General features: G+C 48.1%; 1 protein-coding gene across 2 annotated transcripts in view; it reads right to left on the bottom strand.

The window, feature by feature from the left end:
- ARL13A (ARF like GTPase 13A) overlaps positions 1–27,555 on the bottom strand; it is an 890,733-nt gene that overhangs the window by 11,530 nt on the left and 851,648 nt on the right. For both annotated transcript variants that reach the window (XM_069613008.1, XM_069613007.1), the window contains 2 exons: positions 14,963–15,164; positions 3,271–3,381 (listed from right to left, as the gene is read on the bottom strand). In XM_069613008.1, coding sequence (XP_069469109.1) covers positions 3,271–3,381; positions 14,963–15,164 — 313 coding nt within the window. The remainder of the gene's footprint in view (positions 1–3,270; positions 3,382–14,962; positions 15,165–27,555) is intronic.

The raw sequence follows: 27,555 nt of genomic DNA, 5'->3' as shown, positions 1-27,555 counted from the left end.
CCAGCAACTTACTTGTCGAACTCATGGGTGGTCGTAAAGCACTCCCAGTTCTATCCAGTTCTGGCTCCATCACCGCATTGAAGTCCCCCGACCATATTATTGCCCCGATGGAGTATTGGCGAAACTGCCTGGCCACCCACTCTAGAGTATCCACTGTGTCCTGATTAGGGCCGTAGTAGTTAAGTAAGCTAACCGCCCGACAATGTAGCATCCCAGTCACCAGCAATGTCCGACCCTCCTGGTCTTTAATCGCCTTTGTCAGGTGGAAACCCACAGAGCAGCGTACCAATATGCAGACCCCCCTGGAATAAGAAGAGTACAAAGAGAAATATCTGTGTCCCCCCCACCCATGCCCAAACCTTGTCTCCCCAGACGGTGTCAGCAAACACTTTCTCCGGTCCTCTGGGACACAGCAGCATGCCTCACCACCAGCAGGTCCCAGGCAAGCAGCGGCCATGAGAGCCGACGGCTCGCTATACAAAACAGGACTGCAGTTCGGGTGGCTTCAAGTCCACTTTCCTCCAGGAAGGCTTCCCAGCCGCCAGTTGTTTGCATACGTCTTCCCATGCTGTAGTCTCGGATCAGGCTGGCTTTTTTCCGCCATGCCTCATGTCTTCAGTTTACGAGCAGGGAACACAATTTTTCCGCACAACCGTGCCCAGGGTGGTCTCACAGTCGATGCACCAGCTAGTGCTGCGGTACCTGGTTAGAAAGAGCCAGGATGGTCGATGCACTAGCCAGTGCTGCGGTCCAGGTTGGAAAGTGTCAGGATTTCTTCCAGATTTATAGGAGTGCCCAGGAGCTCACAGGCTTGCGGGCATTTTAGCTGGGCTTAACAGTGCCCCCCATCGGGTCCACTGTATCTAAAAGGAAAATGTTGCCATTATGTTCCATCTCGCCTATTACATTCAATGAACCAGCAACTTTTGAGTAACTGTTCTGTCAAAAATAAATATGGGCTAGTTGCGTGTTTGTAGATTAAGAAATTCAATTGTGGGCGAGTCCGCCCAGAGCCAAGCAGCCAAGCAGGCTATCAGTGATAAACTCTTTTTTTTCCCACAGTAACATCATGTCAGAATCCAAAGGCAGTGGGAGAGCTTGAAGGGAAAATGATTACGAATGGTTGGAACATTTGGCCCACAAGGAAATTGGGTAGGAGGACATTAAGGCTCTATTGGGTTCAAAACAACTTGTTTGGCTACGGCAATCACCATTCCAAGATGCTCACCAAATCAGACTTAGAGAAAAGAACATATACAAAGGACTAGCCAGTTTCAGGATTGGACAGGACTATACATAGCCAGGTCTGGCTTTACAGAGTTCCTTAACAACACTGACCAATGGATCAGTTGATGGTCCCATTGCAGCCCCTTGCTATTTCTTCATTTGTTTTTTTGGATTTGGTTGGTGGTTCTGGCCACGCTCCATCGCTCTTCTGGGTTGGACTTTTGTTCTGCTTCTGCACTGTTCTTCTTTTTGTCTCTCCGCTTGATGATCTAGCTCTCCCGCCCCTCACTCCCTTCCCGGGCTCGGCTTACTTTCTGCCTCCTCTGGGTTCCATGCTTTCAGTTTCCCTCTGCTAGCATTGTTCCCCTCCCTGCATTCACACTTCAACCACCCCTGAGACCTTCCCGTATCCTGCTACCTCAGCTGCACTGCTGCTCTTGTGAAGTGTGTATTGAGTGCTCGCCTATTTTCAGTGCAACCACTCTTTAACTTGCACGCTCTGTACTCGTTTGCCTTAGCCAACTTGACATCTTACTGTTTGCTTTTGTCTGGAGTGTCTGTACTCCCATTTGCTCATCTCGGTGTTCCACAAGCAGTTTTTCTGTGGTCCTCCAGGGAATTCCTCTGCCACTGCCACTGTACTTTGACTACAGGGGCCATGTAGGGGTGTAAGTTGGTGTTGGCAGAGCAACACAGCTGTAATCTCTCTACAAGGCAAGTCCTCTAGTGCGCATTCTCGATTGATGGCCTTCCTAACGTATAGTGTAATGGCATTCCTGTTGACATACCAGGGTTCCTATGAAGAGCCTGCTTCTGACCCTTCCTTGGTTTGTCTCCCCCTTTCCTCTGGTCAGTGGGGCTCCCAACTGTGCCATTGACCCGGGGGCTAGAAGGCCTGTTGGGAAGGAAGGGGTTTGCATCTGTTTCTGCATGAGCCAAATCCATCCCAGTTGTGACACATCACATAACTGAACTTGTTACAGACCCTGCAATATGTGAACATCTTCATTCGGTGCTATGCTATTTTACTTGTATTTTATACGCTGCACATCACCACCAAACTGGAATTAAAGCCCCAAGCCTTGACTGAGCATAGGCGAATTGTGACACTGCTCAGGGTAACAGTCAGAGCGTGGCCCATGGGATGGAAAGGTAGCAGGCAAAAGTGAGAGGGAAACGGGGAAAGGAAAGAGGCAAATCAAAGCAGACGTACGTTGATAAAGGCAGGCCTATGCACCAGTGGGCTCTAGGACAATGATTGCCCTGATGCATGTAAAGTTATAGGATGTTTTGATCAAATTAAATTTGATCTAGAGAGGAAAGAAGGCTGTCCATTATTGGCTGGCAAACGTTTGTGACAGGAAATACTAGTAACATGCTGTAGTGGTACACATTAAAATCGTGTTATGGATGCGTGATAGACTTGAGGTTTTCTCAAAAGTTCCTGAGAGTTGTGGAGGCTTCTGTACAAGATAATCTTAATGAATTCTGTCCTGATGCTAACCAAGGGGGTCTAGTAGTTCGAGCCCACTGACACAATGCCAATTCCTCCCTTCACATTGGACATTTGAGCCGCCGGATTAATGCCACACCTGCAAGCCCCACTGCCCAGGGGAAAGGGGAGAGACAAACCAAGGGAAGGTCAGACGCAGGCTCTTCACAGGCACCCGGATATGTGAAAAGGAACACCATGTCGTTATAGGCATGAATTAGGAAGGATCGCACTCTAAAACAGGTGTGTAAGCCTCATAAAGACATTGATGTATCTTGTTGTAAATTGTGCCTACAGTGTTAAGCATGTTGAAAACAGCGGTGTATGTTACTTAATATGAAACATAAATATGTATGTCAAGAAATAGTTAAAATATATATAGCAAAAACATATAGCTAATATAGACAATAACAATTTCACAAAACAATTAAAAAAAGAGATGATTAGTATGAATGCCTAAAATTGCAACAGCTAGCCAATTATTTTTTACTTCGTCCTTTAGGTTGTTGCAGTAGAAAAGGTAGGTATTTAACCCCCCACAACCTCCTCACCAAATGTTGAAGATAGGTCACTGTTCGGCATATTGGATGCGGTTTCCTGGTTCTTGATCTTATTTTTTACTGGCATTTTCTTTTTTCTCCTTTTTTTCCTACTGCTGGATCCTGTGCAAAAAAGTATAAATATGTAATTACATTGCATACGAGAATGACGTTTTTCAATGTAAACAAACGAATGGACTGTTTTATATATTTTTTTGTTAAATCTCATTATTGATTTTTCTCCATGCACATAACAAAAACAGCCCTCTCCCATCCCCCCCACCCCCACTCACTCCAGTCCAGCCCAGCTCGGTCTTCCCCCTTGGCTTGAACCTGTCCATTTCATTCGGGCTTGTGATTGGCAGCCAAAAACCTTACACGGAAGAAAAACAATTACCGTAATCACCTCTTCCCAATCCTCCTCCCCTCTCAGCCCCGTCCAAACCAACCCTTGCCAGCTGTCTGTAGGCCTCTTCCTGGCTCATGCCCATCCATTGTCTTCCTGACTGCCACCCATCATGCCGGACAGCGAATTGCACAGTCCCCCCACACCCTCCACGGTGTATTGGTTCGACCGTGTTTCAAGGGGGCAGATCATCAGGGAGGTGTGTAAATCATTCAAAAGCATGCCCCAAGCAAGTCCCATGTCCTCACCCCCATCTCCCCTCCCCATATCTTGCATTATCCGCTGCTCTGCAGCTTCTCACTGCCGCGCATCAGCCAGTCATTGTGCCAATTCGGGCCACTGCGCATTTTTCCAGGCTATTGTCAGCCTACGTTTTGCCAATAGCAGTAAAAAGGCGACCATCTTTTTTTCTGGGATCCCCGTTTCCCCCGGGGTACCACCCCCAGTAGGCACATCTTGGGGGTACATTCTAGCTACCCTCCACTAAGCCAATAATTCCCTCCAATAGACCTGTATTACTGAGCATGCCCATACCATGTGCCAGTAGCCAGCTGAGTCTTGTTTGCATCTGGGACAATGGTGTGGGATATCTGGACGCATCATATGCAGTTTTCGAGGAGTAAGATAGACTCTGTGCAGGAAGCTAAATTGGATTAACTTAAAAGGCATGTTCCTGGATACCTTGCTAGGGTGTGTGCACATTTTCTCCCACTCTGCCTGCTCAAAAGTTATCTCCAAGTCCCTATCCCCCTTACCTTATACCTTAAGCTGGGGTAGGGGCCTACAATCCTGCAAAGCCTTCTACAGGCTCGATACTGCCCGTCTGTGGTCTCCTATGGTAAGAAGGGAGTGCAGAATCAGAGTGGTTGGTGGCTCATCTGGCATTGTGTCCAATTTGCCTGCAAGCGCCTTGGTTAACCTGGCGTAATTTAAGAACTGCCCCCTGGGCATCTGAAACTTCTCAGCCCACGTCTTAAATGGCATTAGCGTCCCTGCCTCGAAGGAGTTGCCTAGCACCCGTCATCCTTCCTATGTGACTTTTGCATCTCCCTTACCCGGTACTATCCCGCCCATCCTTGAAATCGGACCTCAAAGGTATCTCGGAGCTGCAGCCATCTCCTAGCTATAGTTTAGCACAAGCCCTTTTCCATGCCTGTCTCACTACCGCACTCAGACAGGAACCCTCTGCTTTTCCAGCCCTCCTCCTCCTCCTCCCCTCTTCCATCTGGTAACGTGCTGTAGTTGGGCCGTCAGATGTTATAGTGCAAAGTCTGGGAGGGCCAGCCCCTCTTCCTGATATCTTCTGCATAGTGTAGCCTGCGACGCCTTATGCCGTTTCCCTCCCCACAATATGTCAGGCATTTTACCTTCTATTATCGGAAAGAATGGGGCCCTGGCCATGTGCAGGATATTTGCAAACGGGTAGAACAAACCTGGGAGTATCAGCATCTTGCAGATTGCTTTTTTGTCCATTAGGGACAGAGGTAATATGTTCCAGAATGTAATCCTGTCATCTATCCACGTGAGCGCCCTGCTGACATTATACTGAAAGGTTTCTGCCATGGAATGATGAATCTGGATACCCCGATAGCAGAAGGATTTGTACTCCCATCGCAACCCAACCGACGGTAACTGCTGCATCGCATTCCCCTCTGGAGAGCCTTGTGGGAACACTAGTGATTTCTCTACGTTCACCCGTAAACCTGTGAAAAACTCCATATTCTGCAACACCTCCATTATGTAAGGGATATGCACCAGGCTGTGGTTCTGCACGTAGAACAAGACATCATCAGCGTATATGGAGATGAGGTATTTCTGACCACCTACCCTGATTCCTGCATCATGAAACTGCACCTGGAAGATCTGTGCCATAAGCTGGAGGCAAATAAGATGGGTGACAGAGGGGCAGCCTTGCAGCGTTCCCCCTCTCCAGTTGCCAGCTATGCGAAACCACCCTTCCTGTCTTAACTCGTGCCATGGTATCGTGGTATAACAACCAGATCCATTTCAACATATTTGTCCCCATCCCATTTCTCTACAGGAATCGGAAAAGCCCCTCCCAGTTGATGGAGTCAAAGGCCTTGACCGCGTCCAGGGAGACCACCACCATTTCCTCTGCTGACCCCTGTACCTTTTCTATAAGGTGCTGGAGCCTTTTGAGATTCCTGGTTGTATTTCTACCCCATGTTCTAATGGGCCTAGAGCACATCTATAGTAATCTGAAGATTAAGTTATTTCTGGAAAGGTAGTGGTGTGCCGGGGAGAAAACCAACACTGACAGTAGGTTGCACTAATGAATATAAGACAACAGATGTCCACAAACCTGTGGCACTCTCTCGTCCCCTGCACACCCAATTGGTATTGTGTAGACAATCAATTTGTGTGGATTAGTCAAAGTAATTAATTAAATACATTTTTAAATCAAATATTTATTTAACTACTCAGAAATGTGTTAAAACTTCATCTGGTGTCTACCCATATTACATAATATATGATTTCCAATTAAATAAAAAAAAAAATGTTTTTTCAATGATTTCACATGAACAATTTCACAAATCTAGATAGACAATTTCATACAGGGCCACTGTCCTTTGTTAGGGTAGCCTATGCTACCATCCTATCCCTGATTCCTGGAAATCGCTCTGCCCTCTTGTGGAGGTCCTTCTTGAATAATGGTACTTTATTCTTATTCATCACCTCACCCACCTTCCTGAGTCACTACAGCCCCTTGAAAAGACCTGTTTTGTACATTAACGCACGATCGAGTGCTGCCGTGCTGAAAGTACTTTTGTGCACAAGGCTCCTCACTTCGTATGGATTGGACTGCCTATTAGTTAGGGTTTGAGTTGCTGAAGAACTGCCTAAAGTGTATTTGTACTGTCTGACCCTCTTCTGTTACAGGTTGCATATCTCTACTTGTTTAATATAACTTTAGGAGACTAGTTACTGTATATATGCTCCCTAGTATTTGGTTGTGTTACATTGTTAATAATTACTGTGGTTTCATCTTGTGTTTGACTTAACCTATAATAAATGTATAGGTATTTTTGATATATACACCTTACTGAGAGTAATTTGTGGTGTCATTTACTGTGTGTACTCATTGTGGACTTTTGATCACCCTCACCCCTCCTGAGACCTAGTATTGGCCGCCGCCAATGCTACCTTGATTGGTCTGGCTTGTCCAGAAGGTTACCCTGTTCCGAGAAACTAGGCTGGCCTTCTGAACCTCTGCCCGCCAGGTCAGAGTTCAGAAATCCATTTTAACACCCAGTATTTTATTGTCTATGTTTAACAATGATATGGGCTGGTATGAGCCGCTGCAGTGCGGTCCCTCCCTGTTATGTTATGTATACTTGTATAGTGCTGGCAGCCCCTGGTTTGAGCAATACGATAATGATGGCTTCCTGCATTGAAAATGGGAAGCTCCCTTTCTGGAAGGACAACTCAGAGTTGCCAGAGACGAGGGACAAGTAGGTCCACATACATCTTGTAAAATGTGCCTGGGAGGCTGTCGCCCCCAGGTGTGTTCCTGCTTCCCAGCAATTCTATTGCCCCTCTAATTTCATATTCTGTTAAGGATTCTTGTAGTGTGGCAATTGCTTCCTCATTCAGATGCGGAAGGGAGGCTTGGTCTAGCATCTCCTCCATGTCTCGGTTATGCCCGTGCCCCTTACCAGAGTTGTTCATAATATCTCTGGGACACTGCGCTAATATCTTCCTGTGTCGTGGCCTGGGCCCCATCCTCCTTTTCCACCTGGGAGTTAAGCTTGGGTGACGGTCCCGCCAGCGGAGCCAGGCCAAAAGCCAGCCCGCCTTGTCTCCCTCCCCATGAATTCTCATCAGGTGGTGTGCGTAATCATGCCTGCCCAACCGCTCTTGCGCCTGTCGGCTACATACCATCCACCAGAGGGGCTCCGCTCTGCAAAGTGACTTCTTTGCCATCTCTCCCTCGAGTACTCTGATGTGGTCCTCCAAGTCTTTAAAGGAGGACAGTAAAGCTGAATGAACCCTATGCATGGTGGCTATGCATTTTCCCCTCATCACAACCTTGAACTCCTTCCATACCACCCCGCAGTCATCGACTGAGCCTACGTTGACATCAAAGTATTCCTCTATGGCGTGCCTGAGCTTGTCCACGCATGCCACATCTGTCAATGCTTCGGCTTGTAGCTGCCAGGTGGGGAATGCCCCGCTCCTCCTCTCCCATACCATTGTGGCCTTTAAGGGGGCAAGGTCCGAGATCGTCCTTCCCATATATCCAACTTCTTTGAAATGGGTGTACTGCCCCCTCCCCATAAATATATAATCGAGCCACGAGTATGTGCCATATGGGAGGGAAAAGAAGGATTAGCATCTCTCATCTCCTCACATCTCGTGCCAAAGGTCAACCATGTCAAGATCCGATAGCGTGCCTCCCATGGATCTGGAGGCCATCGGTTTGTTACATTCCTTGGGGTCCAACCTATCTAGGTGGGTTTGAAGTACACAGTTAAAATCCCCTCATCCTATTTTCCCCCTTTGTCTATGCCCCCATCATGCCAACTAAAATAGGTATCGTTATTAGTATTGGGTGCATATGGGTTTGTTAGACACATTTCCCTCCCATCCAATAGCCCCAGCAGAATAAGAGTCCTGCCATACTCCTCATGCTGAATCTTGGTTACCTGAAAGGGAGCCCCCCTCGCTATCCAGATCAAAGCTCCTTTATAGTAAGTGGAGTAGGTCGTGCCATAAACCTCACACCCCCAGCTAGCCTTCACCTTCTCCAGTTCTGCCCTTTTGAGGTGTGTCTTCTGGAGCATCGCAACCTGCACCCCCCCATCTCTTCAAACACCCCATTACTTCCCTGAGCTTGCCTGGCCACCCCAATCCCCTCACATTCCAGGTGAGAATCGTCAAGGTACCCATGGTATTGGTTATGCACCGTATTCCTCTTCCCTCTGCAGCATACCGCATAACCTTACTCGCCCCTTGGCTGGCTCCCCAAGCTGGACCCCTCCCCTCTTTCCCTCCTTCCCACCAACCTCCCTCTGAACATCCCCAAAAACTTCATTAAGGAACCAGATCAACTCACAAACCTCCAGCAATAGAGGCACTCCGCATTGGCCTGTCTCCCCAATGGGGCAGACTCCATGCTGGGGGCTGGGGTGTGTGCACACCCCCAAGTCATAAGGTGGTGCGTTGCTAAGGTATGTCCAAAATTAGGGTAGACTGCCCATGATAGCAGGCTCCCCCTTTACCCCCAGCAGCCCAATTTGTGTTGTAGCAGTTCACCATCCTCTGGGCTTGTTCCCACTGTGGCTTTAAGGGTCTGGTGCCCGTGTGGTCTTCTCTGTCAGTGGGGCAGTGTCACTTTGGACTCTGAGAGAGTCCTCCTCCTGCTGTCCATCCTTCCCACGCAGTTGGAGGGATCCGTCCTCTGCTACTGTGACTCTGCCTCCTGCATCCTGGCCACCCATGGCCTAACTCTCTCCTGTCTCTGGTGGCTTCATGCTTGCATGCTGGCCCAGGTTCCTGTCTCACCTTTCCGGGTGTGTACTCGTAGACCAGTAGCCCTCTGCTTCCCACCATTCCCATGCCTCCTCTGGTGAGTTACAAAACCAGTGTCGGTCCCCTTTAATAATTTTAAGTCTTGCGGCATACAACATCCTGTAGCGGATTTCGCTATCCGAAAGGACCCTCCTCACTTCCTCAAAGCTCTGTCTCTTATGTTAGACCAGCCTTGTATAATCAAGGAATACCTTCACAGATCAGTTAGAGAATCTTATCAGGCCCTGCCTTATGGCCGCTTGCAGGAGACCATCGTGGACTCAGTAGTTGAATATCCTGGCCACAACTGGCCTAGGTCTGGCTTTTGTGCTGGGTCTCTATGAGTAGCTCCACTGCGACCCACTGCGAGAGGCCCTTCCCACCTAGCTGTTCCCAGCAACATTTTTCTAGAAAGAGTTCCATGGAGTCCCCTTTAGCAGTTTCGGGGAGGCCCACTTTCCTAATGTTATTTCTCCTCAAGTTGCTTTTGGCATCCTCTGCCAAGGCCTCCAGGACCTTTGTCGTCTGCAGGAGTGTAGCCACTTGCTTCTTGAGGGTCTGTACCTCCACACCTGTAGCTGTATCCCGCAGTTCTGTTGCTTTTTGCCTCTTGTCAATGTTTGCATGTCTGCTCTGATCAGGTTCTTCCCCTATAGTTTCGTTCTATCTTGAATTCCAAGTCAATCCTGGAGTTCTGTACTGCCTGTAGGACGTCAGTGATTTTCCCCTCCAAGGACATAGTTTGTGCCTCTTGCTGTGGGGGTGGGGAGGATGTGAACCCCCTTCGGGCTGCAGTTGCTGAATTGGGGTTGTGTGCTTATCCAGCTGCCTGCTTTTCCCTCCCATCATGGTTCGCTCGCTCACCTGACTTGCAGGGGCGTTGGTCTGGGCTGCCGCCTCTCCCCTCGCTAAGGTCTCCTCTGCACCTCCTTCCAGAGGGGTGTGGGTCTAGCGGTTGATTCAGGCCAGTCTTGGTAGCGTTGTAAATGTCTGTCCCCCTCAGGTCCACTCAGAGTGTCTGTAGAGGTTTGCATAGTAGGTTGCTCTGTGCCTGCCTCATGCTTGTGTCCCCACACCTGGTTCCTCAGAGCGGCTGAGTTGGCATGGCCTCTGCAATTGCCTGTATACACTCTCAGGCCTTTTACACTGCCTGCCATGGGGTCACCAGTTCCCCCCTCACACTGTGCTCTGCCTTTTACCAGGCACTGGCACCCGTTCCCACAACCTTCAGGGTGGGGACTCCCCAGCACCTCGCCTCCACAATGTATTTGGGCTGTCCTCATTCTCTCTTACTGCTCAAGGTAATGTCTCTGTGTTTACAGTCCACCAGCTTCCCGGCCTTCCCTCTCATTCCCACTGTCCTGGTCTTGTCAGCCTTCCACCTGCTCACCTCTGTTGGGAGAGTTTCAGGGGCTGTCAGCACCACGTATGGCTGGGGATGCTATCCCACCCCACCTCCTTCTTGCCGGTGTGATCCCGCTGTGATGAGTGCACCCTGTTCTGCCATTGGACTGGCTCACTTATGTTCACCGGAGCTTCACAGTTCCTGTATCCGGGAGGGCCCAGGTCGGCTTCGCCAGAGCTTCCAGGCCTGCTCTGGCTTCCATGTGGTTTCTTGCTGTGGGGGCTTGTGTTCGCGCCCCCGCTAGGCTGGAAATTCGACTCCCTGCTGCTGCATGGTATCCGGGGCTCACCTCTGTTGGGAGGTTCTCAGGGACCCTCAGTGCCCCAGGTGTCTGGGGTTGCCCCCCTCCTGCCTTACCTCCTTCCTGACAGTGTGACCCCGCTGTGATGGGTGCACCCCGTGCTGAAGCTGGGGCAACTCCTTTTTGTAGACTGGAGCCTCGTGGTCCTCTGGTGCCTGGAAGGGCTCAGGCTGGCTGCTCCAGGCCTCCCTGGCCCGATCCAGCTTCTATGCGGCCCCTACTGTCGGAGCCAGTGTCTGGCCCCCGCTAGGCTGGGAGTTCAGCTCCCCACTGTAGCGTGGTGTCTGGGGCCTTAGGGCCGGGGAGGAGGAGCCAGCACCTCCCCAGGATGCTGCCTCTGTGTGTCAGATGGCAGGGGCTGCTTGCCCCCCGCTGTAATTTGCGGCCTGTGCGGGTGCTCCGGCCTGTCTTCTACTCACTCCTGCTTGCGCCGGGCTGGTGGCCCTCTGGGTTTCAGCCCCTGCAGCCTGAACTTCAGTCTCACCACACTTTTCCTGCAGGGCTCACGGCACACCAGCTCTTGACACTGCAGCCTCGCACTCTGCCACCGTAGGATGCCCCTGCCAGGTTAGTGCCCCTGGGCGGTCATCTTGGTGCGACACCAGTCCTCCACGCACCTTTCTTTTTGGTCAAAATTGCACAGCGGGAACTGTGTCCTACTTCAAATGTAGGATAGTCTCCAGTGCACTGCACTGCACCTTTTGCTGGGTGGGTCTGCTCCTCCAAGCCGGTAACCTTCGCTGCAACCAGGATAATAGCAGGATATTAACGGGTGGTGGCTGCAGCCTCATGGTATCCTTACTGCATCAGTCTACTGCCGGCCATGCCCCCTTGGACTGTGTTATTGTAATTCTATAATGTTAACGTTTAAGGTATTTGTACCGCGCACCATCACCACCAGAGTAGTCCCAAAGAGATCTGGCGGATCTGAAAAGGGAAGAGGGTAGGAAGGTTAGTATGATTGAGCAGGAGAAATGCTAGAGAGCAGTGATGTGCTGTTGGCAGCCTCAGTTCGGTTTGCACCATTCGCTGAGCTTAGGTGTGCTGTTGTGTGAGGCTATGTGTAGTATATTTTGTTGTTGCAGTGTGGTGAAGTGTGTGCAGTTTGTTGTGCATTAGAGGTATGGTTGTGCTTAGTTGGAGTTTGAGATGTGTATGCAGAAGGGTGAGATTGTTTAGTGGGTGGCTAATTTCTTTTTAAGGGAGGCATGAATTGCGCAAAGACTTGTTCCCTTAACAACAAACAAAAAATAGATACCACGTTCATGGATGCGCAGGACTGAAATGCTGTGCTTGTGCTTATCTCACTTGGGTTTGAGGACTGCTACCATCCCTCCCCCTCCACCGAAAGTTGTTGTTTTCATCAATGATAGCTAAGGCCATCTTGTCCATCTGAAGGGGACAGTTGTCTCTTGTGCACCCTCTACTCAAAAAACCCTCTGCCAACCTGTCTATTCTGGCAAACTATCACCCGATCTCCCTCACCCCTTTCCTGGGAAAATTCCTGGAGAAGCTGGCTATCACTCTACTTACCCTCCACACTGAATTTGTTGGTTGTCTCCATGACCATCAGTCTGGCTTGAAAGCATCCAGAGGCACAGAAACTGCTCTTCTGAACACCCGTGACGACCTGCTCTCAACGCTTGACTCTAACTCCCCCTCTAAGTCCCCCTCTGTCCTCATTCTTCTTGACCGTTCTTCTGCTTTTGATGAAGTAAACCACAACCTCCTGCTCTCCCATTTCCGTGATACCCTGGACATCACAGATCAGGCCCTGGCGTGGCTCACCTCCTTGTTCTCTGACTGGCCCTCACAGATGGAACTTGGGTCCTTTTCTCTCCTCTATCACTCTCTCTACTTGTGGTAGATCCCCCAGGATCTAACCTATCCCCTGTTTCTTCAATATTTACATGGCCCCCTTGGCCCACAGGATCTCTAACTTTACTTCTTACTTTCAGTGTTATGCAGATGACAGGCAGCTCTCTTTCAGGCTACCCTCGGGCGGCTCCTCCTCCTCGCTAATCCCTGACTGTCTATCCCCAGTTCAGTCTTGGTGTGCCCCCAACGATCTCTGCCTGAATGCCAGTAAGACAGAGATCGTCCTCATAGGGACCCATGCTCCCGCTTTCCCACTTTCACTCTGCAGCCTCACCTACCAATGAGCCAAAACATCTACGGGTCATCTTCAACTACACTCTCTCCTTCTCTTCTCACATCTCAGACATTTCCAAAAAGTCCCACTACCAATGGCACCTACTCAGAGGCATTCTACCATTTCTCACTTTCCCCCAGAGGCTCACCCCCTCAAGAACCCTGGTTCTCTCTATGCTGGACGATTGTAACAACCTCTTTCTCAATCTTCCTACTTCTACTCTCTGTCCTCTACAATTCATCCAGAATAGAACCACAAGACTTATCCTTAGCCTCAAGCATAGGGACTGCATCTCGCCAGCACCGAAATCCATCCACTGGCTCCCCGTGGCTGCAAGGATCAAGTTCAAGACCCTCTGCATAACCCACATGACTTTCTGGGGCCGGGGCCCGCACTATCTACAGCGCTCCCTTCCTAAATACTCTCCCCCTAGAGTCCTCCGCTCATCCTCCTCCAACTCTCTATGGGTGAGCCGCTTTCACAAACAGAGATTTTGGGGTAGATCTTTACCCTCTGGAGGTGCCTCCCTCTGGAACAGCCTCCCTTGCCTCCCTCTGTCTTGAGCCGGAGCACCTTAGGTTCCAGAAACTCAAGACCTTCCTCTTCTCCTCCTCCTCCTCCTCTCCCTCCACCCTTCTTCTCCTCCCTAACTCTGTTCAGTTCTTGCTGACTGGTTGCCTGGTTCACCTCCAGAGCTTACAGGTCCCAGGATTCCCCGCCAGTCCTTTTGTACTTGCCTCCAGGCTGCTGCACTATGCTCAGCATCACTGCACTTTCAGCTTACGCTCCATGAGTTCACAACCTCTCTGCACTTAACCCAGGGCCCTGCTGTACTGAACGCATTTGCTCCTCCGCCACCCCCCTTCCTCGCTTCTCCGTCTGTATGCAAGCATGACCTAAATTTACTAGGACTAGTAAGTTCGTCTGATCTGTCTCCTCCTCCCCTTTTTTTGTCCCCCCTACCTAGCTTGATCGCAACTGTAACACTTCATGCACTTGCACTAGGAGAAAAGCTGTCAGGCCTTGTATGCTAGTTATTCTGTTAGACCATTCAGAAACTTCAAGGCCTAAGAGTGAATACTGTATTCCCTTGTTCCCGTTCCCCTTGAAGCACTTTGAAGCACTCGACCTGTGTATAAGCGCTGCATAAATAAACTATTACAGTTACCCTGCTTACTGCAAAACCATACAGCATTCTTATTCTCAGGCTATGACTTTACTTAAACATTGTGAACTTTTTTGTGAAACTTCTCAACTCCTCCTTACACACCAAATGATGGGTCAAGCATACCAAATACGGGACACTGCCCTGTGCAACACTGACTGCACCTAGGTGCACAGAGCCTTGCACTAAAAACTGTTTTCAGAGCATTTTCATCATATTTACATAGATTGTGTATGTGTTGTATCTAGATCTCTTCATTATATATAACATAGTGCTAAAATAGTCCTAATATTTGAGATTTCAAAACGCAAGCCACCAGGGAGACAGCGTGCTTAATTCAGTCACTGCCTCTATTTGATCAGCATTTGATATACTTGTTGATAGACAGCCATTGGGAGAGCATGGTGCAGGCACTGAAATGGCCTTTTAAGAGAATTGAAAAAATGACCAAAAAAAATGTATCTCTAAATGGGGGAGGAACATTCTTTGCACAAACGATTAGGATGTGGGTCGCATCCCAAGAGGGTTGTGCATTATGATTAAACCACCATTAGGTGATCTGCTGCGGGTTTACTTCTTTAGCATGCACATTTTCTTAGTGTGAGTTTGCCCTTAGCCTGGCCAAGGCTGATTCTGATTCTTTATTAAATGTGGGCTGGCATCAGTTTCCGTCAGGAAACAATGCAGATTTATTAGAAATCCTATTTGAGTGCCAGTGTTGAGGGATGCATGAATGCCGTTACCTGCGATAGGTAGTTGTTTGCCTTCTGTATTGGAGTGTTCCTGAGCAATCCGGTTGCTGTGGAGGAGGCCGGTATTTGAAGTGCTTCGATTTTCTACCTCCAGTTTTCTCTCTTCCGCTTCCACCACACTTGCTAAACTTACTGCACCTTTTATTTTCATCTTCACCTTCTTCTTCTTCGGGGCCTTCAGTCCATCCTGTTTCTGTTATGCAGAGAGAAAGAAAAAGGATGACAAGCTTACTTAATTCATTTCCTTTCAGTGAAATAAATATTTGTACCGAATACATTTTAAATCTATTTAAGTTAATGGAAGCTGAAATGGGAAGCTGTTCAGGCCAAATTACACCTTTATGAATGCGACATATTGAAATGAATACAACATGCATTGAAATGAGTAAGGCATGCATTGAGATGAGTATGAAGTACATTGAAATTCAATGAATAAGACAAGCATTGAAATTAATAGGATACCCATTGAAATGAATATGACACATTGACGTGAGTTTGACATGCAATGGAATGCATATGCCACCCATTGAAATGAATATGACACCAATTGAAATGAATCTGACATACATTGAAGTGAATATAATATGCATTGGAATGAATAATACATGCATTGAAATTAAGAGGACATGCAATGGAATAAATATGACAACCATTGAAATGAATATGGCACACGTTGAAGTGAATACGACATGCAATGGAATTAATATGAAACCTATTGAAATGAATATGACACACACTGATGTAATTATAACATGCATTGGAATGAATAAGACATGCATTGAAATGAATAGTACATGCACTGGAATGACTATGACCCAAGTTGAAGTGAATACAACATGCATTGGAATGAATATGACACCCGTTCAAATGAATATGACACACATTGAAATGAATATAACATGCATTGAAATGAATATGACACACATTGAAGTGAATGAAACATGCATTGAAATGAATATAACATGCAATGGAGTGAATATGACATCCATTGAAATGAATATGGCACACATTGAAGTGAATGTAACATGCATTTAAATGAATATAACATGCGTTGGAATGAATAAGACATGCATTGAAATGAATAGGATATGCATTGGAATAAATATGACACTCATTGAAATGAATTAATATGATACACAATGAAGTGAATGTAACATGCATTGAAAAGAATAGGGCATGCATTGAAATAAATATGACACACGAAGTGAATATGACACACTTTGAAGTGAATAGGAGATGCAATAGAATGATTATGAAACCCATTGAAATGAATATGACACAAATTGAAGTGAATGTAAAATGTACTGAACATGCATTAGAATGAATAAGACATTACCTCCACGTCCCTCTTTCTAATCCCAGTACTTACCTTTGAGTGTGTACTTTACTCACTGGAACTTTTTTCTTTCCAAGCTGGCCTCCTCTGGTCCCTCCCCTCCCAGGAGGTATAGCCTCCCAACCAACCAGCCACAGCAGGTCTTTCATTCCTGCCGGAACTTGTGAATCCTCTCTGTGCTGGGCAGGAGGGGCAACGGCTGGCAGCCCTCACTCAGCGACTCCTCTGCAGGACTTGGAGGTTGCCCGGGTGTCAGGATGCCTGGCAGGCAGCGCTGTGGGTTCCAGCAGATGGTCCGGTAGCGAAGTGCAAGTAGGGTGTTCCAGTCGGCCTCCAGAAGTTGGCCGTTCTGCTGGGCCAGGGACAGGGAATTCCGTGCCCTGCTCTGAGCATCAGTAATTTGGTGGGAGCTGGTGGCAGAGCCTCCGGGTCTCCTGCGGTGGCCGCCAAGCTTCCTTACACCTGTCGGGAGTTCAGGTGTACTCTTACTTGGATGATTGGTTGATCAAGGCTGGGTCTTGGCTACAGGTTGGTCCATCTTCGACTTTTCTGTTGGGTCCTGTGCAGGTTTGGTTTCTTGCTCAATCTTCTGAAATCTCACTTATCCCCTTCTCAGACTATAAAGTTCATCAGTGCACAGTTCTGCACCAGGGAGGGACTGGTTCGGCTCCCACTGGACAGGGCCTCGCGTGCTCCAGTGTCTGCTGCAGACTGTTTTTGACAGGGATTGGGCTTCGGCCAGGGAATTGTTAGGTCTCCAGGGGCACATGGCTTCCTGTGTTTTTGTGGTCCCCTGGGCGCAGCTGCATTTGAGACTGTTAATGCGTCATCTTCTGTTTCATTGGCAACCGGCATCTCTTCACTTCAGCTGTCTGATCCTAGTGGCTTCTCCCCTCTGGAAGTCCCTCTGGCGGTGGTTGGTCCGGTCACATCTCCGGGGGGGGGTGTGTCCTTATCCCGGGCTTGCCGATCATTCTTACCACCGATGCCAGCAACCTGGGCTGGAGGGCGACTCTCCTGGACTTCTCTCATCAGGCAAGGTGGTCTCTTCAGGAGTTGGCAGCCGTTCTAAGGGCTTTGGTGGTCTTCAGTTCTTCGATCCAGGGGAAGGATGTTCTGGATCGTACAGACAACACCTGGGCTCTGGCTTATATCCACCATCAGGGGGGTACGGGTTCCAATCCCTGGAGGATCTGGCTTTGTCCATCAGGACCTTGGTCAAGGCACACCTGCTCTTCTTGAGAGCGGTCCATATCCGGGGGGTGGACAATATGATGGTGGACTGGCTCTTCATGGTGTTTCCAGTCACAGGGGAGATGTCTCTTCGTCCCAAGGTTTTTCAGGTGGTGTGTTGGCAGTCCACGCATCCCTGGATGGACCTCTTTGCCTCTCCCTGCAACTCTCAACTTCCCCAGGTTTGCTTGAGTACTCCAGGGTGGGTGCTATTTCCCTGGCTTGGCCCACAGAGTTTCTTTATGCTTTTTCACTAGTTCCCCTAATTCCAAAAGTCATCAGCAGAATCAGATTGTTTCCGGGGGCATTTATACAGGTGTTTCCTCACTAGCCTGGCAGGGGATGGCTCCTGGACCTTCTGGAGATGCAGTTAGCTCCTCCTTTGGTGTTGCCCAGATGCCGTCTCCGTTGCAGGTGGTCAATGCCCCTTTCTCCTCTCTTATCCTTTGAGTGCTATGAAAACTGAGAGCAGGGGTCTCCAGGCGTTAGGCCTTTTTGCTGCAATGGCTAGGACAGTCCTGAGGGCGCATCGGTCCTCTACACTTAAGTCCTATGACCGTCATTGGGCTAATATTCTGGCTTGGTGTGCCCCGGGGGGAGTGTGGCCTCCTATTTGGCAATTTCTTCATGAAGGGGTGGAGAAGTGGTTGGCGGTCTCTACTCTCTGTTCTCACTGGGTGGCCAGTCAGGCTTTCTGGGTTTCCTGGTTCCCTCTGGGGGGGAGGGAGGTTTCCGGTCTCGAGGCTCTTGAAAGGGGTAGCAGATTCTCGTTCTGTGAGCCCAGTTGGGGATCTCCTGTGGGACCTTTCTTTAGTCCTGTCCATGTTGCAGAAGCCTCCATTTGAGCCCCTGGAGGAGGTGGAGCTGAAGTGGTTGATGCTGAAGACTACCTTCCTGACTACCATTACTTTGGCTCAGTGTTTGGGGTAAATTGGGGCCCTTTTGTATAGGCCTCCTTTTCTGGCTCTCCAGGAGGAGGCACTGGTGCTGCGCTGTGACCCCTCATTTGTGCCAAAGATCGCCTCTTGGTTCTATGGGTCTCAGGAGGTGGTTCTCCCGGCTTTCATTCCTGCCTTGTCCTCTTCTAAGAAGGAGGCTTGACATTGTCTGGATGTCAAGTGGGCGGTCTTACATTATTTGTCCTGGACTGAGTAATTTTGTCTCACAGATCATCTCTTAGTCACCTTTAGGGCGGGGTACTGTGGTCGCTGGGCTTCCACTCCAACAATTAGTCGGTTGATTAAATCTTTGATTCTGCAGGCCTATAAGTCTGTCGACCTCTGTCCTGCAGGGCGGGTCCAGGGTCGTTCCACGAGAGGGCTGGCTGCCTACTGGGCACGCCTGCGGGGGTCCCTTTGTTGGACATTTCCTGAGATGCCACATGGCCTATACCCAACACATTCATTCAGCATTACCAGCTCAACTTGGAGGGGCCCCAATCTACTTCCTTTGGTGTGGGTGTTCTGGAGGCTGTGTCTGGATAAAGTGGTGGCAGGAGTCGTGGTCGACCTGTCTTTTACTTTGTGCTGTTCCTTGAATAAATTGGTGTTGGGTGGGTTTCACTTACCCTTGGTGTATGTGTCTTTTGTGATGGACATGGCTGTCCTTCCTGTTCCTGCTTTGGTACAACTCAAAAGGTAAGTACTTTGACGAGAAAGTGGGACGTGGAGGTAATGCTCAGATTACTTACCAGTAATCTTTATTACTCCTAGTCCTACTCTTCCTCGACCCAGTATGGACTTCCCTTCCCTTCCGCCCACTGGATGAAGGTTCCCATGCCTGGGATTTGGATTACTACCTTGGGTTGGTTGGTTTGTTGGAGGTTTTACCACCTAGTAGGGGAGGGGCAGCCAGAGGAGGCCAGCTTGAAAAGAGTTCCAGTGAGCATGAAATAAACACAAAGGTAAGTACTGGGACGAGGAATAGTAGGAATATGAGTAATAAAGATTACCAGTAAGTAATCCGAGCATGCTTTGAAATTAATAGTACATGCATTGAAATGAATTTGACACCCACTGAAATGAATGTAACATTGATAGATCTGAATATAACACTGATTGAAATTAACGTAACATGCATTTACATGGATATGACATGCATTGAAATGAATTTGACAATCATTGAAATTAATATAACCTGGGTTGACATTCTTATGACACAGATTGAAATGAATGTAGCATGCATTGCAATGCATAAGGTGCTCTGAATTGTGACTATAACACATGCTGAAAAGCACATGACATAGTCAACCAATCATATTGCAGTGAAATGAATTCCAGTGAATGCTGCTCACTCTTCTTTCTTCCTGCCTAGAGGTAAGAACTTGTTCTCTGTACATAGGTCCTCTGCACACTATGTATCCGTGTTTAGTACTGTTATTTGCACAACTTTCCTGGGCTCAGCTGCCTCAGCCTGACAGGGCTGGCAGCATGTGCGGTTGGAGGGTTTATCTTTTGTTGTGATCATGATGTCTTTGTTTACTGATATCTTTGGGCCTGGGCCATTCATTTGTTTGCTTTTTACAAAGAGCTTTCTCTTTCTTCTGACTCCTGATCCAAATATAGAATCAGCTCAGGCCAGACATTCAAGCAATGGCAGTTTCCCAAGTCGCAGCTAGGCAGACACACAAACAACGTCCGTGGCTCTGCAGGCTGTTAAGGTGCTAAGGTTGCAAACATATTTCGTTTATCAGTGGCAGAGCCTTTCCTATGCACGATGGAACATTTCCAACTCAAAGAGATCACAAAGTAACAGTTACTGTGCAAATCTATGATAGTTAAAGTGAGCAACACAAAGCACCCATTTAGAGATTTGTTTATATCCATCATGACATGCAAAAACCAAAAATAAAAGTTGCTTTATGTCACTAATAAAATGGAGGCGAGAGTGGAACTGGAGTCCCCTATTACTATCGAAGTGGAGGAAGCCATCAAAAGCCTGAAGCGAGGGCTCCTGGCCCTGACGGGTTCTCCACACGCTTCTATAAACTCTTCCGCCCTCAACTGGTGACCCCCATGACCAGCCTCTTCAACTCGTTCGCGGTCTCCGGCACCGTCACCCCATCGATGCAGGAATCTATCAGCATTTTAACTCTTAAACCTGGAAAAGACCCCCTTGAAAATAGCTCTTATAGACCAATCTCCTTGTTGAACTTGGACGCTAACATCTACTCCAAAGTCCTGGCCACCCGCCTTGCCCCAATCCTCCCGAGCATTATAGATCAAGACCAGATGGGGTTCATCCTCCACAGATCAATGAAAGACAACATCCACAGGGCTCTAGATCTAATAGAAGTCACTGCCCAGGGTTCCCAGCAATTAGCCCTGATAGCCCTGGACGCAACTAAAGCCTTCGATAAAATAGACTGGCCTTACCTCTCTTTGGTCTTAACAGCCTTTGTCTTTGGACCAACGTTCATGCGGATGGCCCTGGCGAACTACCAGACCCCGAGGACCTGGCTGAGAGTCAACGGCCGCATATCGGATCCGATCTCTCTCACATGCGGCACGCGACAGGGATGTCCGCTATCTCCCTTGCTCTTACCGTTGGCCATGGAGCCGTTGGCCCAGCGAGTTCGCCAGAACCCCCTCATCCCTGGCCCGAAGATCAGCGCAACCCAACACAAGATTGCCCTCTACGCGGACGATGTGCTGCTAACCATCACAAACATCAAAAATTCCATGACGGTGGCCCTGGCAGAGATCCAGACTTTTGGGGACGTTTCGGGTTTCGCTATCAACTTCCGCAAGTCAGCTGCCCTCGGCGTGGGACTGTGCCCAGGCGAGAGAGAAGCCTTGCAGAACCTTAGCCCGCTCCAATGGAATACTCAGGCGATCCCTTATCTGGGTGTCCAGATCCCCGCTGACCCTGCGAAGATCTACCAGGCAAACGTTCCCCCACTCTTTGCGGAACTAGAGAAGGACCTATCCCGTTGGCAGACTCAGGAAACCTCGCTTCTGGGGTGCATTACGGCAAGCAAAATGAACCTTCTCCCCTGATTCCTATACTTATGCGCTGCCCTCCCAAACACAATCCCCCTTCCCCCTCTGCAGCGGCTCCAGAGGAAAATCGTTGGCTTTAAATGGAAAGGCAAGAAAGCCCGGATTCCCCAGAGAACAATGATGTCCAGTACGAAACTGGGAGGGTTGGGAGTCCCGGACCTCCGGAAATATCACATTGCAGCACAACTGGCCCAATTTCAAGCTTGGGACCTTGCCTCCAATCGCCCGAAATGGGTGGAAATTAAGAATCTCGTCTTCCTCTTCACCTTCGCTTCCTCCCATTCATTCCCACCACTCTTAGACGCAACTGGCCAGGGATACTGACTGCCACCAAGCAGACCTTGAAAGCATGGGAGTGGGCCCGCAGCCGTGGAGGCATCCCTGGTTCCCTTAGCGCAGCCTCCCCGATTTTTCTTATCCCCGCCTTCACCCCTGGAGCCTGCCCGCAAAACTTCAGGAACTGGGTGGCGGGAGGCCTCAAAACTTTGGGACAGCTCTTTGAGAACGATGCTGCTCTCACCTTTGAACGATGCAAATCGATTTTCCAGCTTGCAGAGACGGATAGATTCTCCTATGCCCAACTAAGGCACTGGTGCACTCACCCCCAAACTCGAGCTGCTGCAATCAGACCCCTGGCCCCCCTAGAGCTTATGATTAAGGACCTGCCGGCCTGGGGTAAGATCTCGGCCCTATACAAACTCTTGCAGGATGACCCCCTACTCTTCAGGCCCTCCTATATGGCCCAATAGGAATCGGACCTGGGTCGAGCAATCGAAGACCACACATGGATAGACGTTTGGACGAGAACACGTACAACGTCCCGATGCATTACCAATCGGAAATGCGCCCATAAACTCTTGTTGCGCTGGTACTACCCCCCTTACGCCTCCATCATTTCCAGCGAGCCCTGGATCCCCAATGCTGGCGCCAGTGTGGCTCTATAGGTTCCTACTTCCACATGTGGTGGACTTGCCCCAGGGTGAAAGAATTCTGGACTCAATGCCTGGCCATTATCAGAGAGATGACCCAGATGGAGATCCCCCTGACGCCTGAACAGGTCCTCTTGGGGATCCCACTTCTGGACTCGTATCCGAGAACAGGGAGAAGAGCGGCACTGGTCTCCCAACTTTTACTGGCTGCCAAAATCACAGTGGCTCGCACTTGGAAGTCTGCAGAAGGCCCCCTGATAACTCTCTGGTGGCTTAAACTATGGGATATCTTAATAGCCGAAAAAGTCACGGCAGCCAAAGTGGGTCTGCTTCACCGATTCACTGACATGTGGGCCCCAGTTTTGGACTACGACCAGAATTACCCGGCCTTGACTTTTAAACCCCGCTTGATCGCCCGGGCCCTCTCCCCGTAGGAGGGGGGCTCCCAACTCGCTCAGGCCGAATGAGACTTCCCCTGCCGCTGACGTGGGATCCTGAGGGGGGAGGGGAGGGAAAGGAATTTGAATCTATTTTGTTTGACTTGCCTGTGAGACTTACATGCTATTATTGTCTTGTTTCCTCTGTGCTGTGTTATAAACACATTTTTAAAAAACTTTTTTTTCAACATCATGAATAACAACGAGCTGGAGGTTTGTGACAAAGAATCTCCATATCTATCTGAGTTTATTACACAACTTATTTTATTGCATGTTTAAATCACTGAAAGTACAGTGGGCTTCAATCGATTTTTCAGGTTGACGTTATCTTGCATTCTAGGACTTATAGTTTACCATTTGGGATGTGAAAATTAAACTCACGATGATATTCTTTTTGCTTAACATATTGTTATAATGATTTACAAGTTGTTATGTGGCTTTATTATGCAATTAGTATTTTTTGTAGGCAACCTCTATAAGACATAATTACTGTTGGCCTTGAAATCTGAGCCTATTTGTACACAGTAAAGCTTGGAGAGTATGTGATCAAATTTGAAGAGTGGTGTTTCGCTGTGATCCTGGTCCCCACCCCCTCTGCCAGCTTTCCGGCCATCCCACTCCCTTCAATTTCAATGCTGCCAGAGTGCCATTAGTTCCTTTTTTCCATTTCTGCCACTGCACCCATCACAGTCCCCAGAATTGTACAGCACGTGCATTAACTCACTCTTCCTTTTCATGCCTAGCCAGTTCTTGCAGGGGTGAGTTGTCAGATCGCCTTGGGGTACCCGGTGGCATTAATGGAGAGGAGTAGATTCAGGGAGCGTGAGCCAGGTACTCACATCCAGGACATGGTGTGCATCTGTGATTGTTCTGCAGGGGCGGGTGATGCCTGTGCGACACAAAGCCTAATTTGTCCGATTTCTGCAGCAGGTGTGTTCATCCATTGGATTATCTTACTGGTGCATGGCATCAAGCATAAACTGTTCTTGCAGGAGCTATCCCCGGCAAGTTCAGAGAATTGTGGGATCACCATCGGTACCAGGTGGCACCAATGAAGTGGGGTAGATGTAGGCAGTGTGTACCAGGTACTGAAGTCCAGCCTCCAGGATGCAAGATGACTCTGTATGGCAGGTCACACCTGATACCGCAATTTGCCTCCGCATATTTCTGCAGCAGGTGTAGTCACCCATTGGGTTATTTTACCAGTGCATGCTTTCAAGCATAGCATGCTTTCAAGCATAGCAGGTTCTATGCCTTGCAAGAACAAAAAGTTGCACGAGTACCACAGTGTACCTGGTGGCACCAGTGTGGAGAGGGGTAGATAGAGGGAGCATGTGCCAGGTGCTCAAATCTATTATGTGAGATGCCTCTGTGGGCAGGTGATAACTGTCTGACACAAAGCGTGTTTTTTAGCATGTTTGCAGCAGATGTCTGCAGTGTATCACAGAGCGCACATCCTCAACTTTCCCCCGGTCCCTGTGATCTCTATACCCCAGAATCTCCTTCTGCCACTGTTCTGGTTTCAGATTATTTATTTTTGGTGCATTCCCTATCATTTACCGCTGGTAAATGATGAGGAATGCATCAAAATAATCTGATACTGCCACTCGGTGCCAGCAAGTGGTGGTATAGTGGACCTGGGAAAGTTCTAGGTTACTTTAAGTGGCTGTCATGTGCACTGACAGAGGGTGCCACATTGTGATGAAGGACAGGCAGCTTGCCTCATCATAGGCTGAAAGCAGTAATTTCTATACCTATAGTATTATAATGCAAATGCACAAATACAGAGTCACATTCATATACAATCGCAGACGCACTCTTACATGCACAGTCATGTACGCACAATAATATCCACAAACACACATATATGAATGCGACATGACAGCCACCTAAAATAACCTAGAAGTTTCCCTGGTCCACTACACCACCAATTGCTGGTACACAGCTGCGGTTTCTGATTATTTTGCTGCATTCCCTATCGTTTACTGCCGGTAAACGATAGGGAATGCAGCAAAAATTAATAATCAGAAACCAAACTGCCAGCACATGTCCTCAATGCATGTCCGGCAGCCGGCAGCCGCTAGCCTTAACTTCCACTTTAACAGGCTCTCTAACTTCCAGCCTGTTAAAATGGAAGTACGTAACGGAACCAGGACACCCATTGATTACCTCTGCTGGAGCAACAAGCAAGTGTACACTGGGGCCCAGCTGATGGCTGCGTCCTGCTGCTGCTTGTCGATATGATATCAGTCCAGAGTGTTTAGGCACGGCTCACGTTTGCGCACTGTGAGGGCATGTGCAGTTACAGAACGCCAGCATCTTCTCATTGCGCAGCAGGGCCATTTTAAGATTTTTTGGGGCCCTGGGCATGGACACATTTGGGGTCCCCCTCAATCAAACCAAAGGAATTCAGTGATCAAGTATATCTGGTGGCACCCCCTCTCCCCCACCCAAAACCCTGCCTCACAGCATTCAAAATAAGCATGTTTACTCTCTTTAAGTCTCCTTACCCTCTTCATTCTTGCTCTAATCATTTTGATAAACAAGTAGCATTTGAAGGCCAACATTAGCAATCTACAAGAGGTTATTTCTGTTCTAGTATAGAAACAGGATACTTTTTATCAATAGCATCCGGGAAGGTATGCAGCCTGTAGTATTAATGCAGGACTGTATTTAAACGCTACATGTAACCCAGAATAGGCAGAGAACTCAATTTAGCTGCCTCAGAGAATGCAAAAGTGTTCAAGCATGAATAGAGTAGACAAATTTTAAGGAAGGAGAAAGCTACACATACCATAGCATGGATAATAGAGGCAGAGTAGAAGCTACCAGGAAGGTGCCTCTAACCAGACAGACTGAGATTAGAAGTGGGACATGGTTTTCATATAGCGTTGCCATTAGAGATCAAGGGAACAAGTGCCTGTGGTGTGCAGTATATCAATGCTCACTATTATAGTGGAAGCAACCCTATAGCCAGTGAAACCATGAGTGAGGCTTTTATGAAGATCATACCCTGAGAAGGAAATCACACTGAGGGGCTGACAATTTTGAAAGGTTTAGGGACTGGCAACACTGAGAGGTTAGGCAATACAAGATTAAATGAGATGCCCAGGATCACATATTGCTTAAGGGGTGGAGCTGGGATTTGTGCCAACTCTGCAATTTCGGCATTTGAACACTTTTTTTCCCAGCTCTTACCATTGACTAAAACAATCCCATTTTATAAAACGGACTTGCAAACTACACAAATCACATTTCCAAACATGACAATTTTTAAAACCAAAATATTACAGAAGGGTGTTACGCAAAATGGGAATGGTTCTAGCTACATTCTATCCATCATCAAGTGAAGTATATAAGTATCAGCATACCAATTGATGTGATTTAACAGATTTAATCTAGGTATGTCTTTGGTACTTTTAAGCTTTAAATACTTCCAAAAGAATGGTTTGTGAAATTGTCATTCATAAACGTGCAGAAAAACCTTTGACTTTTATACAAAAAGCAAAAAGTTGTTTGTGTCAAACAAACAGACCTTAAAATATGCTTACCAAAAGCCTACACCATCTGGTCTGCTCTCTCCCGTCTACCACCCCTTCCACTCAAATGGCCTACATAAGAAGAAAGATCAAGTAATGAGCTAAACGATGCCACTAGCATGCAAGAAGGTAAACCTCACAGACGACAGCACAGTAATGCAAGATATATATGATTTGACCAGGATCACTGTATCGTCTGCTGGCAATGCCAAGATACAAGCATGAACACTTTGGTTCCACAGTCTTTTATTCACCTTTTGGACTAATCATTTATGCTCATCTTTGGAGGGGATTGCCTAGGTTTTAGAACGCCCGATCTGAACAAACCAATTCCTAGACCTTCACCATACGAATGACATGTTCGTTTTTATAGCAACCCCTATCTGGTGCAGGAACATTGCTGATAATAGCACCTCTTATGCTGCAAGACCAATTACATATGCAGGTAGGTTTATAAACTTCAGACATAGGAAAGGTTCAGCCAGCCTTGCTGCAATGTGCTCTTCTAATCTTTCATATGAACACACATCTCTTCAATGTGTCCTTAACACACTGAGCTAACGTCTGAACCATTGTGGCACTCAATTTATCAATATGGATTTCAATTTTGGCTATTGCACATGATCAATATAATTTCCACAAGAAGGAAATAATGCTGCAGAAGTTGTGCAGTACGGAACACACAAACTATATATTCCACAGTGAACATAGAAAGCATTACATGATTAATTGATCACGGCAGAATGTACTTGTCAAAAGGGACAAACAATAGGTTTAGCGCCTCAGGAGCATGCCATAAAATCTCCCGGCATGTGCTATTTAGGTCTGGTGAACAATGGAATTTTACTTTAGATCAGGCAGCCTTGTGGGGGCCCCCTCCAAGGTGGGTCCCTGGGCAAGTGCCCCTTTTGCCCTCCCATAAAGACGTCTCTGTTGCGCAGGCTTGGGCCAAGGCTAAGCACTCTGTAATCCAGATATTGCTACAGCTGACTTCTCTATACTTTTATTTTAAAAAGATTACCATTCCGGAGCGGTTTCCTTTTAAAATAGAAGTATAGGAATGGTGACACCAAATAAAAGTAGAATAGCACTGCTCGCAGCCCCTCCTG

The sequence above is a fragment of the Ambystoma mexicanum genome, chromosome 5p (assembly GCF_040938575.1).
Source record: "Ambystoma mexicanum isolate Mex_15411 chromosome 5p, UKY_AmexF1_1, whole genome shotgun sequence".
NCBI lineage: Eukaryota > Metazoa > Chordata > Amphibia > Caudata > Ambystomatidae > Ambystoma > Ambystoma mexicanum.
The sequence above is the reverse complement of the archived record's forward strand: the minus strand, read 5'-3'. Positions and strand labels throughout refer to the sequence as shown.